This window comes from Buteo buteo, chromosome 9, assembly GCF_964188355.1.
Source record: "Buteo buteo chromosome 9, bButBut1.hap1.1, whole genome shotgun sequence".
Taxonomy (NCBI): Eukaryota; Metazoa; Chordata; class Aves; order Accipitriformes; family Accipitridae; genus Buteo; species Buteo buteo.
This window is the reverse complement of record NC_134179.1, coordinates 4,839,707-4,855,314: the sequence shown is the minus strand read 5'-3', so window position 1 is coordinate 4,855,314 and position 15,608 is coordinate 4,839,707. Positions and strand designations below refer to the sequence as shown.

General features: G+C 48.2%; 1 protein-coding gene across 3 annotated transcripts in view; it reads left to right on the top strand.

Annotated features, from left to right (window-relative positions):
• Nucleotides 1–15,608, top strand: part of GRIK4 (glutamate ionotropic receptor kainate type subunit 4) — a 208,917-nt gene that overhangs the window by 143,887 nt on the left and 49,422 nt on the right. For all 3 annotated transcript variants that reach the window (XR_012651547.1, XM_075035022.1, XM_075035023.1), the window contains exons 6-7: nt 3,011–3,189; nt 6,373–6,426. Coding sequence is in view for 2 of the 3 variants with exons in the window: in XM_075035022.1 (XP_074891123.1) it covers nt 3,011–3,189; nt 6,373–6,426 (233 nt within the window). In the remaining variant the exon portion in view is untranslated. The remainder of the gene's footprint in view (nt 1–3,010; nt 3,190–6,372; nt 6,427–15,608) is intronic.

The following is a 15,608-nucleotide window of genomic DNA, read 5'->3' as shown; positions in this document are numbered from 1 at the left end:
GATCAAATGCTTCCTTTTTTTCCCTGGTCCCACTTCCTCCTTTCTGTGCCTGATGTGCTTTAGAAGCTTAGCTGGGCTCTGCCTTTCTCACCACAGAGGCCAGGGTGGCTTTCTTACCTGGGCTTGTGCCCCGGTGAGCTGTGGCTGGAGGAGAAGGCAGCAACGGGGTTGCAGGTGTAGACAGCAAAGAGAAAAAATAAAGAGGAAGCTGAGGCTCTGATGAGAATCACAAACTCATAGCAGCTGGCAGAGGGATGCTCTCCAGTTTGCAAGATTACCTTACGGCTGAGATATACAACCTTTGGCGTTAAGCAGCAGGATCTAATTTTCTTTCTGCAAGATATTAAATAGAAAAGGTGCGTTTCCAAAGGGGGCAGCTAAAGATTTCCCTCCAGATGCCCGCACCCTTCTGTGAATTTCTGTCCCCTTGAAATTCATGTCATGGTGTAAATATGGGCTTCTCCCACCAGCACGGTGGCGTGCAGAGTAGCGCAGCTTGCCCTTTTCTTTCAGGTCTGTCTAAAGCTGAGTGCTGCGGGGCTGCGATCTCGGGGAACGCTCGGTACTGACTGCAGTGCAAGCACTCCCCGCTGCCAGCCCCTGCTTCACCCTGGTGTTTGCCTGGGAACTCTCTCCAAGGGCAGAAGTATTTTATGATGTTCAGTGATAGTCCTGGGGACTTCAGTCCGTGGGCTGCAGTGGCAGCAATGGTGGGTCCTGGCATCAGCGGCCAGGTGTGCTCAGCCCTCATCACTGACTTAAATTGGGTGCAGGCTTGGTAGTGAGCGCTTAGGGAGCTGCGTCTAGAGCTGCCTCTCTTCCTCCTGAACACCTGCTTCTCACAGAGTACAGTGTTAAATGCCATGAAATTTAGATCATTGTGGAAAAAAAGGGTAATTTCCCATGTCTTCCTTTTTTTTTTAATGCAAGACTTTTATGACGTTAGTGAAGTGCTCGTAAAACCTTCCTCAGTTTCACAGCAGCAGATTTTGCTGGGATGAGCTGTAAGTAAACTTGGTGTTTTCAGGACTGTTACTTGCAGCAACCTGCCTGGTCCATTGCAGATGTGGAATAAGGTGAAAATAAACCTTACATGCATCAAATGGAGGGCTTAGGTAAAATTTACTGTTCACTTGAGCTAGCATACAAAAATAGTATTCAGGTGAGGTCTAGCCCATGTGTCCTGTACACAGAGTGAATTCCCTGGCTAGTGAGAAAGAAAAAGAAGCTGGTGTGATCCAGAGAAGTCCTGGCCGTGACTGTTTTTGTAGTCCCTTGCTGAGTTCCTACTTGTACTCAGAGAAAAGGGAAGAGGTGAATGCATTGTAAAGAGTTCAGTGCAAACTTCGCATGCTGAAACTCTCACTGTGAATGAGAGACATCCTCATCTTGGATGTATCCCTTTTAATGCACTGCTTTGTTACCTTTGTGAAGTGCTGGGAGTCCTTGAAAGCAGCGCTTTGGAACACTAATCACATCACATTGTATCACTTCCCTGGCCCCTGACCTTCTGGTGAATGAGCGGTTTCATGCAGTCAAAAGTATAGTTAGGTTAAGAGTAGACCTGTGACTTGAGGATGGGTTTTGCCCCTCCGCCAGCTGGGATGTGACTCTGCTGATAGTTCTGTTCTTTTCGATTTCCTTCAGTTCAGCTTTCCCCCTTCTTTTTGGATTGTCTTCCCATAGGGACGGATGTGTGACCATGCTAGCTGTCTGTGTCTTGCTAATGATTACATGTGGTCGTCTCTCTGGTCAATCAAACTTGACAGGAGGTTATTTCCTGATGAAACTCAGCAGCCGGATAGAAGAGACAGACTCTATCAAATATGCTTTCTTGACTAAGAAAAGCTGCAGCAGGAGCTTTGATGTCTTATTAGACATCAAAGAAGCTGTGTTGGAAGGAGCCCTTGCAACGACCTAGCTGCAGGAAGAAAATTCAGTCAGAAGTGCTGAAGGCAATAGGGCACAAGCCCAGGGAAGTCGGGACTTATCCATGTGGGTGCTTGCTAATTATTACTTCTTTCCTTCAGCTCCCATCTGAAGGGAGAGCCCGGTCCCGCAGACTGCTTGGGGAGCGCCGAGGTAGCCAGAGTCCTGGCTCTTCCCTGTATCCGATCACATCCAGACGCTGCCGCGGAGGCAGAGGGCTGTGCTGTGCTGGGGCACTCGGAGGGCTCGGTGGGGGCACAGGGGAGGCAGAAATGCGGATGGCAAAGCAGAAGGAGGGAGGAGGGCTTTGACGTGGAGGTGGAAGGTGGGTCTCCAGGGTCCTTGCCCTGTGGTGGAGCTGCTGGACTGCAAACATTTTCCTACTTTACTCTCTAATTTCTCCATGAAGCACCAAATATGCTGGTTTGGTTTTTTTATTATTGGCTTCCGTGTTGCTCTAGGAATCTGCAGTCCACAAGTAATTCTGCACTGTGCTAGGACCATACTCACAACATTTGTCACAATTTTTTAATGTAGATCTAATGTTGTATTCTTGCAATGATCTCTGCTTTGTCTGACACTCAGCAGAGCTTTCCATCCCAAGGGACGGATGCCCCTGGAAGATAGCAACTCCCCATCAGAGTGCTCCAAGATCTCCAAAGTGTATCAAGTTGTGCCTTGCAGGGCACTTGGTTTGTGAGCTAGTAATGCAAAGGCTTAGGAGAAGGGATCATCCTCCAGCAACCAGTGATAACCAGAACAATCCCACATGCAGGAAGATAATGGAGAACTTTTCTGGACTCTGGGCTCCTGAGCAAATTTGTATCAGCAATCTTATCTCCTGCCAAGAGGCCTTTGGGGCCACTTTTTGGCTGGAGAACAGCTGGAGTAGCTCCGTCATTTCCCATTCCCCGTCAGCCCAAGCAGCGAGCCTGTACTGCAACCCCAAATCCTTTCCTTTGCAGTGCATAGACGCAGAACTGCTTCCTACTGGGGATGACTACGGGCCATGAGAGAACTGCTCTTTAAACCAAGTGTAAAACTTAGAGGTATCTGGTTTTTTTCTCCCTTTTATTTGAAGGCCTTTTAAACCTAGAGAAGTTGCTTCGGCAGTTCCTCATCTCCAAGGACACTCTCTCAGTCCGGATGCTAGATGACAGCCGGGACCCTACCCCTCTTCTAAAAGAGATCCGAGATGACAAAACAGCTACCATCATTGTACATGCCAACGCTTCCATGTCTCATACCATTTTGCAGAAGGTAAGTGTCTATTAGTGTCACAGCTGTAAATGCTGCTGCTTCCACTGAACGAGATACTGCGTGCAGTACATGAGCATGCATGTGCAGGTGTTGTGTGATAATGGAGTGTTAAAGTTCCTGCAGCAACACTGGAAATGGTCTCTGCTGAGAGGGGAATTGCCACTGATAGAGTTTCTGGGGAAAATAATTTGCTCTCTCTTTCCAGGACTGTATCTGTAGAAGCAATGGTTTAATTGCTCTGAGCTGATGTGTTTGCTTTCTAGAAGTGGTGAGTGCTTGTGGCTCGTATTGCCATCAAACAGTCATGGAGGGCTGCTTAGTGCTCTGAATCAGTCAATCAGTGCAATAGATTTTTCTTTTTTTCTCCGAGTACATTTCTAACTTTTTGCTTCCTTTTTTTATCATCTTATTAACCGAGATTTTATTTTAATCGTGTTTATTTTTAAATGGTCTCTTGCTGCAGTTTTTAGCATTTGTTTTGATAGTCTACTTCAGAATTGAGCAGTGGCTCCAGATGGAGTCTAAAGTTGTGTAGAGTTTCCCACATCCTGGAAGGAACAAGAAGTACTTTCCTGAATGGAGGCAGGATCCAAGCAGTGGGGTCCCCCCTTGGCTGTTGGTGCAGGCATTACACACGGTGTCCCGGCTGCAGTATCAGGGAGTCAGTCATTCAGAGGCCTTGACTGTATCAGATTTATCCCTCATGACAGCCGGCAGAAACCATTAGAGCTGTTTTTGTTATTCCCCACCTACCCTCCGCAAAGATTTCTATTCCACTGCTTGCAATTTGGCATTTCTAAATAGGCAGGTTTGGGGTTTTTTTGAGTCCCCTCAATGCAGGGGTGTGTGTGTGTGTTTTTTCTTTTTTTTTTTCTCCTGGTCCCTGTTGCCTGCTGCCTGGCTGCTGAGGGCTGTCCCCCTCCTCTGTTGCTATAGTGACTTCCCACAGGCACACAGCAGCGATCTTCAGGCACTGGCACTCTCCCTTCCCGGCTTGAGCGTCCTTCTGCCACAACTGATAAAGATGTCAGAGACTGCCATGATTTTTCAGCAGTTCAGTAAAAACCTAATGTAGTCTTCCCGGCTAGAGGATTGTAGGAATGGAAGGTAATAAATAATGAGCTTCCGATCTGGCAACTTCTTGCACCTTGGGAGGCTGGAAAGTATTTTCTTTATAGAGGTGCAACCAGAGTAGGGAGTGAGGTTGTGGTGAGCGAGTAGGTACATCCTTGGTCCCCACCCACAGGTCACCAAAAGCTGGGGAAAAGAAAAGCCGGAAAAGAAAAATGCACTATTGGTTTGAAACTGCCTTGTGTCAGACCTGTCTCAGGAGACCAGTCCTGGCCTCGGACAACGACAGAAATTGCAATTTCTCATCTCTTACCCTCCACATATGGTCTGGAGACACATGGTTGCTTCCTTGATTACCAGCCTGTCCCGGCTGCCCACCTGCCAGCGGGCACGTTAAATGGATGGGAGCGATGCTCGCAGGAAGCGCTTTGTTGCTCGCTTTGATTTTCTGCCCTTGAAATCAAATGCACTGACTTCAAAGTGGGTCAGAGGGAGAGCTGACATTATCGCTGTCCCCAGGAAGGGAAAAGGGAGGGAGATGGGTGCCAGGTTTTATTGTGTAGGGCTTAAAAATGAGGCAGCTGTCTGGAGAGCTGGCCGAAAGGCAGGTCGGCAGCCTCCTCTGGAGTCTTGGTGCTCTTTTGGTCAAATGACTTTGCTGTGTCCATTTTGCTACCTGTGCAAGGGACACGGTGACAATGTGCAACCAAAGGGCTGGGCACAGCCAGACCTAAGCCACTGTCAGTCCTCTGTGTGCATCCAAAGCCCTCCCCGCTGCCTGTGTCCGCTCCCACTGCAATGTTGGGTTTGCACAGAAATAGGTGAAGAACAGGCAGGAATAGGGAGATGTGCAATCGAAGCCACCTCTTCTCAGTATCTTTCCTTCACTCGCTTTCTGTTGTCACCATCCTCCAGCTTCTGGGTGAGATGGAAAGGGACTAAAACCAAGTAAGGAGATGCTGCCTTTGGGCCTTCCCTCCCTGCCTCCCGTTCCTCTGTGTGGTCTGGGGTGATGGGAAAACCTCTTTGCCAAGGTCTGGAAGCATGATTTGAGACCAGCTGTGCTTGGCAGTGAAACATAGGCTTGCAGGAGGATCTGCAGATTAATCCCCAACTTTCCTGAGCATCTGTTCCCACAACCAACTCCTTGTTGACTGAGAATTTTGAATTTTGGAAAAGGACTTCAATGATCTGGTCTGTGATCTCTAGAAAAGATCATCCCATGGAAAAATCCGTGTCCTTCCCTCTGCATCTCCAGACACTTTTACCCTCTTTTTTCTATTTCTGTGGCCATTGCAACTCTGTCTAAATTCTGGAGAACAGGCTGAGTTACTAGGTTTCATTCATGCTAATTAATCTGTGGGACTGGAGCCCAAATCTGACTGATACATGTGGGAAAACCACCACTGGGATGACTGTCCTTTTTCTGTAACTCCAGAAGAGCTTTTTCTGCCTTGCTTTCTGCATCTGTGGTGAAAGGAGACCAAGCCCTGAGTTTTCTCAACTGCCGCTTTCCCTCATTACGTTCAAAAAGATGTTGGTAGTTGAGCAGGAGAAAAGCAGCATTCATGTACAAAGCGGCAAACCTCAGCCAACCTCGCTTTCCTCCAAACACACTGCACAGCCGAGGAACAACTCACCCCAAGGGGCTCCGGAGGTTTCAGGCTGGGGCTGCGGGACCCCACCTCGCCTTGCCAGGGTCTGTACCGGCCGTTGCTGTTGGTTCTGCGCCTGCAGAAATCCCCGAATGCCATCTTGCGCCGTGCCACAGTGGGAGCGGGGATGCTCACAGGGCTCCGGAGCTGCGGCTCGTGCAGCGTTGGGTCATTTCTTTCTGCCAGGCAGCCCCTGTGCAGGTGCTTTGTCAGTGCTGTTGCAGAGGGGAGACCTCGGAGGTAAGCTCAGTCCCGCTGAAAAATTAGTTCCCCAGACTTTAATTTCGCAGGTCAAACTGTGTTGCTGTGTCCCACCCTTCCCCGCCTGCAGGAAGAGAGCAGTGCTTGCACGGAGCGATAAGGATGAAAAAGCAAATGTGGCCCAGTCTCTGCCTTGGTGGAGTGGAGATTGAAGATTGTCAGGCTCTGGTCTAATCTCCTTTCCTCTCCTTCACAGGCAGCTGAACTGGGAATGGCGTCTGCCTATTACACGTATATCTTCACTAATCTGGTAAGACATTTTTCTCGGCTTTTCTCCCGTGTGCGTGTAGAGTCATGTTAATGGGAGCTGATCTCCCTGGCCTGTGGGAGTGCTGGGAAGAGCCACGTGCTTACGGAGCGGGGGATCTGCGGTGGAGGGAGGGGGAGGCGAGGAGGGGTGTCCCCCTGCAAACCTGAGCATCAGTCAGGGAAAGTCTTGCCCTGGCCTTTGGGAGGTGAAAGCCGACGGGTGCCCGGCAGAACCCATCGATCCCGCGCAGCTGCCAAAGGCAGGATTTGTAGCCGTTGCGGCCAGAGGCAGTGCGATGAGATGTGCAGGTCCTTGGGAAGCACCAGCAGGCGCGTGGTTCCTGACCAAGGGCTCAGGAGGGTTACGCTGGAGGTGTCAGCCCCTGAGCCCGTTCTCCGTACCGGGAGAAGGGCAGACTGTACTGGGGCATGCGTGCGGAGGGCACCACGGCCCCGTGCTTTTCTGCCATGCCTCCGAGAGCAGCTGTGTAAGACAAAGGAAGGATGATACCATAAATGTTGAGAGGCAGAGCGGGGCATATCTTCAGCATGGCCCCTGGTGATTTGGCTTTATAGCTACTAATAACATTAATGGGGGGATCGTATGGTTAAATCCCTGAGTGCTGTGCTAAACAAGGAGTAATGGGCTTAGGCAGCAGCAGGGGGAAACCCAAAATAAACATCAGAGAAACTTCTCTTGCAGCAGCTACAAAGCTCTTGAACAGGCTGCTTAGTGGCGTGGGGGAACTGCTACCGCCACGGAGACCAGATACCTACCTATTAATTCTGGTGTGGGGATGATGGAAACCTGAGTGCGGCAGGACGGGCTGGATGATTAAGTGGAGGTGCCTTCCAACCCCAAATGATACTCATATTCTCTAATTTCTATTAATATTTATGCCAGGGTGTGCGTGTGCCAGGAAAGCCGAGAGCTGAATCACACTTTGTGTTTGGGTGGGAGACAGACGGGAACGGATGAAGCCAAATGTGTAGGCAGGAGAGCTGGAGTGGAGAGGAGGAGGGGGAAGGAGGGAAATGGAGGGGTTGAAAGCCAAGAGAGCAACTGGGACAGAGAAAGGAAAAGGGATAGGGAAAGGAGACATCAGAAAAGAGAAAAATGCAAAAAAACCCCCACAAAACCCAAACCAAAAAACCAAAACCCACAAGCTTCCTACCTGAACTAATAGCATTCTGATTCCTGCTTAGTGCTTGATCCATAGGTCCTAACCTTGCTCAATAGCCGTCCAGCAAGAACAAGCTTCGCTGCTCCTGTTTATCCCCATGCAAACGATCAGCACTGGGCAGCAAAGCAAAAGGAAGGGCTGTACCTGGGGGGGATCAGCCAGTGATGGACGCTGAGGGAAGAGCTGCACCCTCGGGAGGTGAACGTCACTTGTTTTAAGGCAGTGGCTGCTGCATTGTGATTTCTCACCCCCAGTGCCAGCCCCCCAGTTAGAGCATAGCTGTGCTGGTGCTGCTGGTAGAGCTGGTAAGGGACAGTGGCTGTCCTCATCAGATCCTGCTCACAGCACTCAACCACTCCAGTCATTTCCCAGTCCCAGCAAGTAGTTTTCCTGTTGCCCTCTGGTCCCAACCACTGTTTCTTGTTCCACTTGCCCTCCCCAGTCCCAGCAGTTGCTGTGCACCCCATGGACCGGGACTATGCACATAGTAAGGGATTTCTATTTGCACGTCACAAGCACAGTGGAGTCCGTGTTCCTGGATGGCGCTCAGACAACAGAAATATAAAAATTAAGCTCCCCACTGCCACCACCACCAGACTGGTTTTGAGCATGGGTGTGATTAAGCGTTTGCTCAAGGTTAAGAGGTGAAATTTGTCTTTGAAACCCACTCATCTAGTGTAATGCAGTTACGGCAGGTGAGAGAGAAATGAATTTTGTTGCCATTCACTCTCCCGGGATATTAATCTGTTTACCCAGGCTATTTTACCACTTTGTCCAAAAGACCAGCCCTTAGCAGAGTTAACTGGATTTTTGGCAGGGACCGTTAAAGAAAGGTGACATCGGGCAAAACCTGGGCAGATGGAAGAGATGTTTAAGGAAATTAGTAATATTTAAATGGGGATGAGAGATGGGAGTGAGCAATTTAGACTAATAAATCTGGAGGGATTATCAAGCTCCTAATGAACCCTCTGAGGCTTTGCAATCACTGCCTAATAGAAAAGATAAAAATCATAGTGAACTGCTGTCAAGGGGAGCAAGCAAAAAGATGGCTTTAAATGGAGGGAGAACCCATCAGGAAGGGAATAGACAGTTTGTATAGCATTAAGCTGCTTGGAAATGGAAAAATATTTCAGGCAAAAAAGGAAGAGAAAAGGGGATAAAATGCTGAATTAAACACCTGCCCTGCGGCACTAGAGGGGAATTCTGTTTCTGTCTTCTAGCATTAATTTTATTTAATAAGCACATCCCAGCCGACAGCTAGTTGTGCGTCGCAGCTCTTCTCTCTGCGGAGTGTTAGATGGAGGCAAGTTGCTGCAACTCCCCTGGCGCCGGTCCATGGGAGAGCAATTCGGGGGTGACGGCTCCTCCTTAGCCAGCCTGATGACTGCAGATAGCGTCAGCACTGCTTTCCCCACCGTTCAAGGGGGAGGCAGAGCGGTGCGTGAAAGCAGATGCCAGCCTTTGGCAGGAGATTGCGGGAGCAAATGAGGAGGAAGTCCTCGGCCCCCAGTGCATTTCCATCGGAGCCGAGGCGAGCAGCCTGATGTAAAAATATCCACAGGCTAATTTACTGCGTGCGAATTCATTATCAGCCTCCTTCAGCCAGCTCAAGGGACGCTTTTTGTCAGCAACAGAAGCTCAACAAATTTTCCCGGAGTCCTAATGAAACTCGCAGAACAGAGCAGGTCTGTTGCATTTTTCTTCCCCACGTCTGTCATCTGCGTACGGGGTACTCGTGGCAACTGAGCACCCTTCTGTCCTCAGGCCCCTTGCAGAAAATCTCACTCTGACCCAATTTTCTTCCTGGTATCTCCACAAGGTGACAAACTCCCTTGCTCTGGGACTTACCCTTCTGGGAGGGCTGAAATTTCCTGATGATTAATGGCAAATGCTGACCCAGTGGCCAGCTGCTCCCTATGCCTTCGTTTGTGCGGTGCCGAGATGAACTCAGAGCTGCTCTCGTCGTCCCTTCACGGGGGTTTTGTGTATCCACACAGCTTATGACCACGTAAGGGGGCGATGGTGTGCTCCATAATAATAGTAATAATAACAATAATGCCAGTGCATAAATAAAGCATTGCAGGCAGGCTGTTGTGCATCGAAAAAAAATGTTCCTCCTAGTGCTGGAAATCCTTGAAATCAGCAGTGCTGAGCAGGAGGGGTTGTTGGATGCCTCCAAAATCCCGTGCTACAATTAATTCTTTTAGCTTGTTAATTCTGTGTAGCTTGTTGGTTTTTGTCTTTTTTTTCTCTGTCTCTCTTTTTTTTTTTTTTTTTAATATAACGTATGGACCTCAGGCTGGGTTTACATTTCAAAACATTTATCAAGGAGATTAGATGGAAATAATTGAAACAATTAAAATTATTACTGTAAGAAGGAAGGTGTAAGGGAGTTTTACTAGTGCCTTGAGTCAGATGGTCTATTCATTGGATGCAGTTTGTTCCCTGACAATATTGTGCGCAGGTGTTGTTGCTGATAAAACAGCTGCCGTATTCAATTTCCAGAGACCAGATAAATCAGTTTTGGTTTGGTTTTTTGTTTCCTGTTTTTTCTTCTTTGTTTAGTGATTTATAAAGAGGTTGGTCTTCATATAGGATGAAGTTTTCAAGGCTGAATTGTCACTCTGGATGCCCTGTTGGAACTGGAGGGGAAATTAGTGTCCAAATCACCCAGACAACATCACACGTTTCAGCGGTAGCTTGTCATTATGGTAACATCCTTTGGAAGGAGGGGATGATGTAAAGCGGAGGGAAAGTGGACTACAGCTTAGTATTTGACCAGGGCTGTGGAGCTTAGGTTTTTAGTCCTGCCTTGTGAAATTACTTTCTCTTGCGAAAATGACCTTCTCTTTCTGTGTCTGGTTCTGCGGCGCGAGCTCCGGCGCAGGCCATGGTGTTTGGCCTCGCTGCACGAGGTCTGCTGGCCGCAAGCACCCTCGCGCTCCCTTGCACAAGTGAAGGCGGCGAACTCTTGTGTCGTGCTGTGACAAATTTTACCTTGCAGTCCAGCCAGCCTTCCTGATTCCCAGTAGCTGATGCAAACCTTTTTGTAGAGCTCTGATCATTCCGTGGATTTATGGTTCATATTTTCAGTGGCATGTGGTAGCAGGGCAAACAAATCAGGTTTTTGCAAGGATGCCAAAGCAATTCTTCCTCATTCCAGTTAGCAAGAGAAAAGGAGGATTTAGATGAAGCAATAACTGTACCTCCCTGTGTTTTGCTGCCTGTGCTACCTTACCTGTCTGGGTCATCTTTATGCATTGTTCAGAGTCCATCCTGTGCTTGAATTCCAGTTGTTGAGTAAATCGTTCTCTCAGATACAGCCCAGGCCCTCTGATGGGAGAGCAAACCTCTCTTTTCCTCTGCCCTCATGCTCTCTTGTCCTATTTGTCCTTCAGACTTTCTGCCCCTTGTTTTCCAAGAGTTGTGCTTTTCAGGTCCCAACAGTAGCACTTGACCTCTTTGCTCTTTGAGTATTTGTCACTCTTCAAACTTCAGGCTCCCTGCAGAGAAGTTGAAGTAAATTGCTTTCACTAAGTATGTGGGCAATGTATTTTCCTAAAGTGCTCTTGTTTGAAGAACAGCCTCCGAAATTTAATAGCTCTCCTTGCATGAGGAGGTAAAAGACCCATCCTTACTAGCATATGGCACACTGATGCTTTGGTGAGGTGTCAACTTTCTAAGAGCAACCAGATTATATATGGACAGTTCCCCTGAATTGTCCCTGAGTTTGTTGAGATCGCCGTTCCTCTTTAACTACATGAATGGCTGAATAACAGTCCCTTGGGTAGATCTCCCACATCCACTTACTTACTCAAAAGGCCACAATTTGTTGCTGTGATGGCTTTTTTTTCTTCCAGAGAAATTGATTTTTACATGTGGCCCATTATAAACTTATTGACTCTGTCAATAGTTTATAAATAAACTGAGACTTTCAAGAAAAGCATAAAGCACTTAGCATAATATTGTCCACTTGAGTAAATAAATAAATGTGTTCTTAGAGGAGCTTAGGAATGATTAACAGACTCGGCAGCTCAGCCCTGAGGGCAACAGGATCCAGAGAGGCAAAGGCAGGTATTTTCTCCGCTGCTACGTCTAACAGAGGAGGTCTGACGATCTCAGGGGAGAAATTGGTCACTGGTGCCAGATTGTGAAGAACTGACCATTGCAGGGGCCAAATGTCCCAGTCATGTAATGGCCACATGGCCATGCCCAAGGCTGGTAGCGATGCTCAGGTGGTGGTCCCTGGCATGCCTCTGTTACAGAGGAGGATGGGAAAGTCATTCACTTCAATCTGTGTTTTGTGTCTTTTGTTGATTTGCACATTTTTCTTTCTTCTTGTACTCTTGCTGCTGTTAATGATCTCCATCAGTACAAGCGCACTGTAAGGGACCTCAGTGACACAGAAGCCTAAAGTCTTTTCAAGCTTCTTGTGAGGAATCCATGGTTTAGCCATTTGTTTGGGTGTCCCTGAAGGAAGACTAGTCCTTCTGCTCCCCTCTCTGTCAGCAAGTCTTGCTCTGGACTCAACACGTTGTTCATGCCTGAACTGTGAAAACCTGGAGTAACTGCAGAGCAGTTGCACCAGATCTGTTCAGTGTAAATAGGACCAGGATTGGTACCTTCTGCCCCTTTGGACCAAGTGTATGAATCCTGCCACCCGTGGCCCGGGGAGAGACTCCCTGGAGAGAGTTTTGGTTGCCCAAAGAACCAAGAGCTGAAATACTTTATGTCCTCTGGTTAACCCTAAAATGGTGAATAATGATGCACATTGGCATCCAGTGATGTCAGCAGCGAAGTCACTAGAGCTGTGCTGACTTTGCACTAGCTGAAGGTATGGCTCTTGCATAAAGGCTGCCAGGCAATCTCAGTATGGGAGTTGAAAGTCCGTGTTTGGAAGGTGACAACTTTTCTAAGCACCAAATACTCTTGAAATGGAAGTTTTGCCAGAGTGAGGACTTAATAGAGAAATGGAAGCCTTGGCCCAGTATTCTCCTTCCCATCCCACATAAAAATAGAGAAGGAACAGTACAGTGTGTTCTGGTCCCACGGCGAACCTGTGCCTGGTGTAAGAGCCTTCGCTGCCGTCAGAGGGCCGGATCCTTGGCTGGGATTGAGGGAATGAGGTCAGAGCAGCCTACTGAGCTTAGAGCCCCAGGAGTTTCTCCTGCTGAGTGCTGGGCAATGACAGAGTCAGAGGGTGTTTTGGAGGCTGCTAATCAGCAGATCCCCAAATCTAATAAAGTTCTTGCAGTAATTAAGAGAGGAAGATAACCACATGTGTGTGTGAGCGAGAGAGAGGAGGGAGGGAGGGGGACATCTTACTGTCATTGTAGGTTGTATTGAGCAAATCCTGTTCCTTCCAGGGGCTTGGGATGGGGTGAGGTCGAGCAGGGCATGGGAAGGTCTCGGAGTCACTAAAACCAGAACGAGATCACCTTTATACTTGTCTCCAAGTATATACTTTATACTTGCCTCCATGCAGGTAGTAGTTTCTGTCTCCCTGCTTCCCGGGTGATCTAGGTTATTAAAAATGTGATAAGAATCAAGTGAGGGAGCGAGGTTCTGCGTACACAAATGGGATGCAGAACAATATCACCAGCTAAATCGATAAAGCTGGAAGGAGCTCAATAGCTGATGCAGAGCGCTGAATAGCAAACTGGCCGTCTCGCTGCTGCGGGGTAAGCAATTACCAGGAGCCACTCGCTGAAGTGAGACCACAGCATGGCAGTGCAGGGGAGTCTTGAGGGTTCGCAGCTCCACACTTTAAAAAACATTTGCTTATCAGGCAGCTTGTTATGACACTAATAATCCCCTGCTTGACTGGCCCTTTCTACACAGAAGTCTCCAGCCTCTTCCCAGACGTGGGAGGGAGGGTGTGATGGGTGGCAGTGGGGCCAGTAGAGAGGGAAGACCTGGACATTATTTGTGGCATCTACTTTAGTCTGGGAGTGGATCACTTAGGTGCAGATTTGGGAGGATACTTCATTAATTACATGCTTAAATATGAATGTTGCCTTTAATGTTTTGCATTGCAAGGCGTGTTGTTTATCCATGTCTCTCGGGCTAAACTGGGCTGTCAAATTTTTAATTGCTTGCCATTTTTTTGCGCTGTGCCTCAGTTTCCTCCTCTGTATTGTGGGAACAGTAATTTCCTGGCAGGAGTCCCCACGGAGCAACGGCAGCAGTGATTTTGTACATTCACCTGGCACTGTGCTGTGACAATGTGAGGAGCAGCATGTCGCTGCTGTTGTGTTACAGAGCCAGAGTGAACTGGGCAGGGCAGGAGGGGGATTTCCATCAGAAACCCAGGCTGAGGTGGGAGAGGGCTTGTGGGTGCTGAGTCCCGGCTGGGATCGGCTGGCCCGCGATCTGAGCTTTCAAGTCAAGAGACTTGCACTGAGTAATATGCTTGTACCTTATGGCTTTATGTTCCTAATGGAATGGAGACTATAGGCTGTAAATCTCCTGATCGTAACTCACAGCTAGTGATGCCAGAAAATCCAAGCTCATGGTTTTAAAATCATGAATTACTGAGGTTGGCTGTGTGGCTTTTATTAGCCAGGTACTCCCAATGATCTAAATGTTTGGGTCACTCCATAGGTTTTGTCTGCTGCTGTAAAGTGAGAATGCAGGTCGAGTGCCGCATGAAGCACAGAAACCCAAGAGTGACTTCATCCTCTAATAACTCCTCCAGTGCTGTCTCCCAGGGAACCCCTTTGTATTCAATTAGCTAATGTGCGCCTAGCACTTTGAAAATATAGAGTGCCATAGAATTGCTAAGTGTTGTTATTTAACAGCACATATTTAGTGGTTGCAGCCCTGTAGTAGAAGTCAGAAAATCTACACTGTAATTGCCTGGTGCTGCTGCAGAATTTGTTGTGATTTGAGCAAAGCCTGGGGATTTTTCTTCTGTAAAAGTTCATTAATTTTTGGCTGCAGACCCTCAGGGCCTACTTTTTCTGAGATCTCATGAAACAGAATATTGACTTTTGGTGGGTGCTTTAAAAAATGGATTGAAAAGAAGGGGAAGTGTTCGGGCAGCCAGGATTTGTATACCTGAAATTCACCTTGGCGTGATTTTTGATGGTCTTCTCTGTGCATCAGGTTGCACTGGTTGGCATAAAGGACCTGGGCTGAGATGGAGGGCAAAGGGCTGGTCAGCTATTGCGATTGTTCTGGTGTAGGGAGGGGAAAAAAAAAAATCATTGGCAGTGGAATAGGAAGTAATGAGGGAGAGGCTGTTTGCACCCATCTCTTTGATTCGCACCCTCTTGTGTTCACCAGGTACCTTGATCTTTCCTGAAAGTATGTGGTTACAAAACTGTATTTGTGCAGACGAAGGAGGCTAGGACAAGGCACACCAGGGCTTGGAGTCCCCCGTTTAAACAGAATCTGCTGACAGGTGTGAGTTATTTTCCTAATGGCTCCTTGCTCTTCGTGCATTGGAAAGCTATCTTCTAGCCTGCAAAAGTACCAGCCAGCACTGCAGATAAGGAAGAGTAACTACACGAGGAGAGGACAGGAAAGGCGGCTGCGAAACTATTCTGTGTAAGCACTAGGCCCGCCAGCTTTGTCTAGCAGTCAAGGCAAGGTCAGGTATGTATACCATGGTTGTGCTCAGACTGTTTAAATTTTTTCCTAGCTTAGGCAAAAGTCGGCGTCAGTATGTCTCAATGAGAAAACCTTGGATCTGACACCGAATCCCTGTGCACCCACTACAGAGCCATTCACGTGTCTGAGTCTTGCTTCTCAAATCTGAACAATATTTTCTCTACCTCAATCTGATCTTTGGAAAGGTAAATGCGTTAACACTTGCACACAAATGCATGGTGAGAGGAGCCATCTGAGATCATGTCCAAGAGCGGGGTTTTCCACTCCTTTTCCTGACCGCGCTCGCCTCTTGCCAGGCAGCATCGGAGGCTCAGCCGTCCCTTGCCATCGGGAGGGCAGGACCAGGGCTGGCGGATGGGGCGTCAAGCTCTGGAAATCAGCTGAG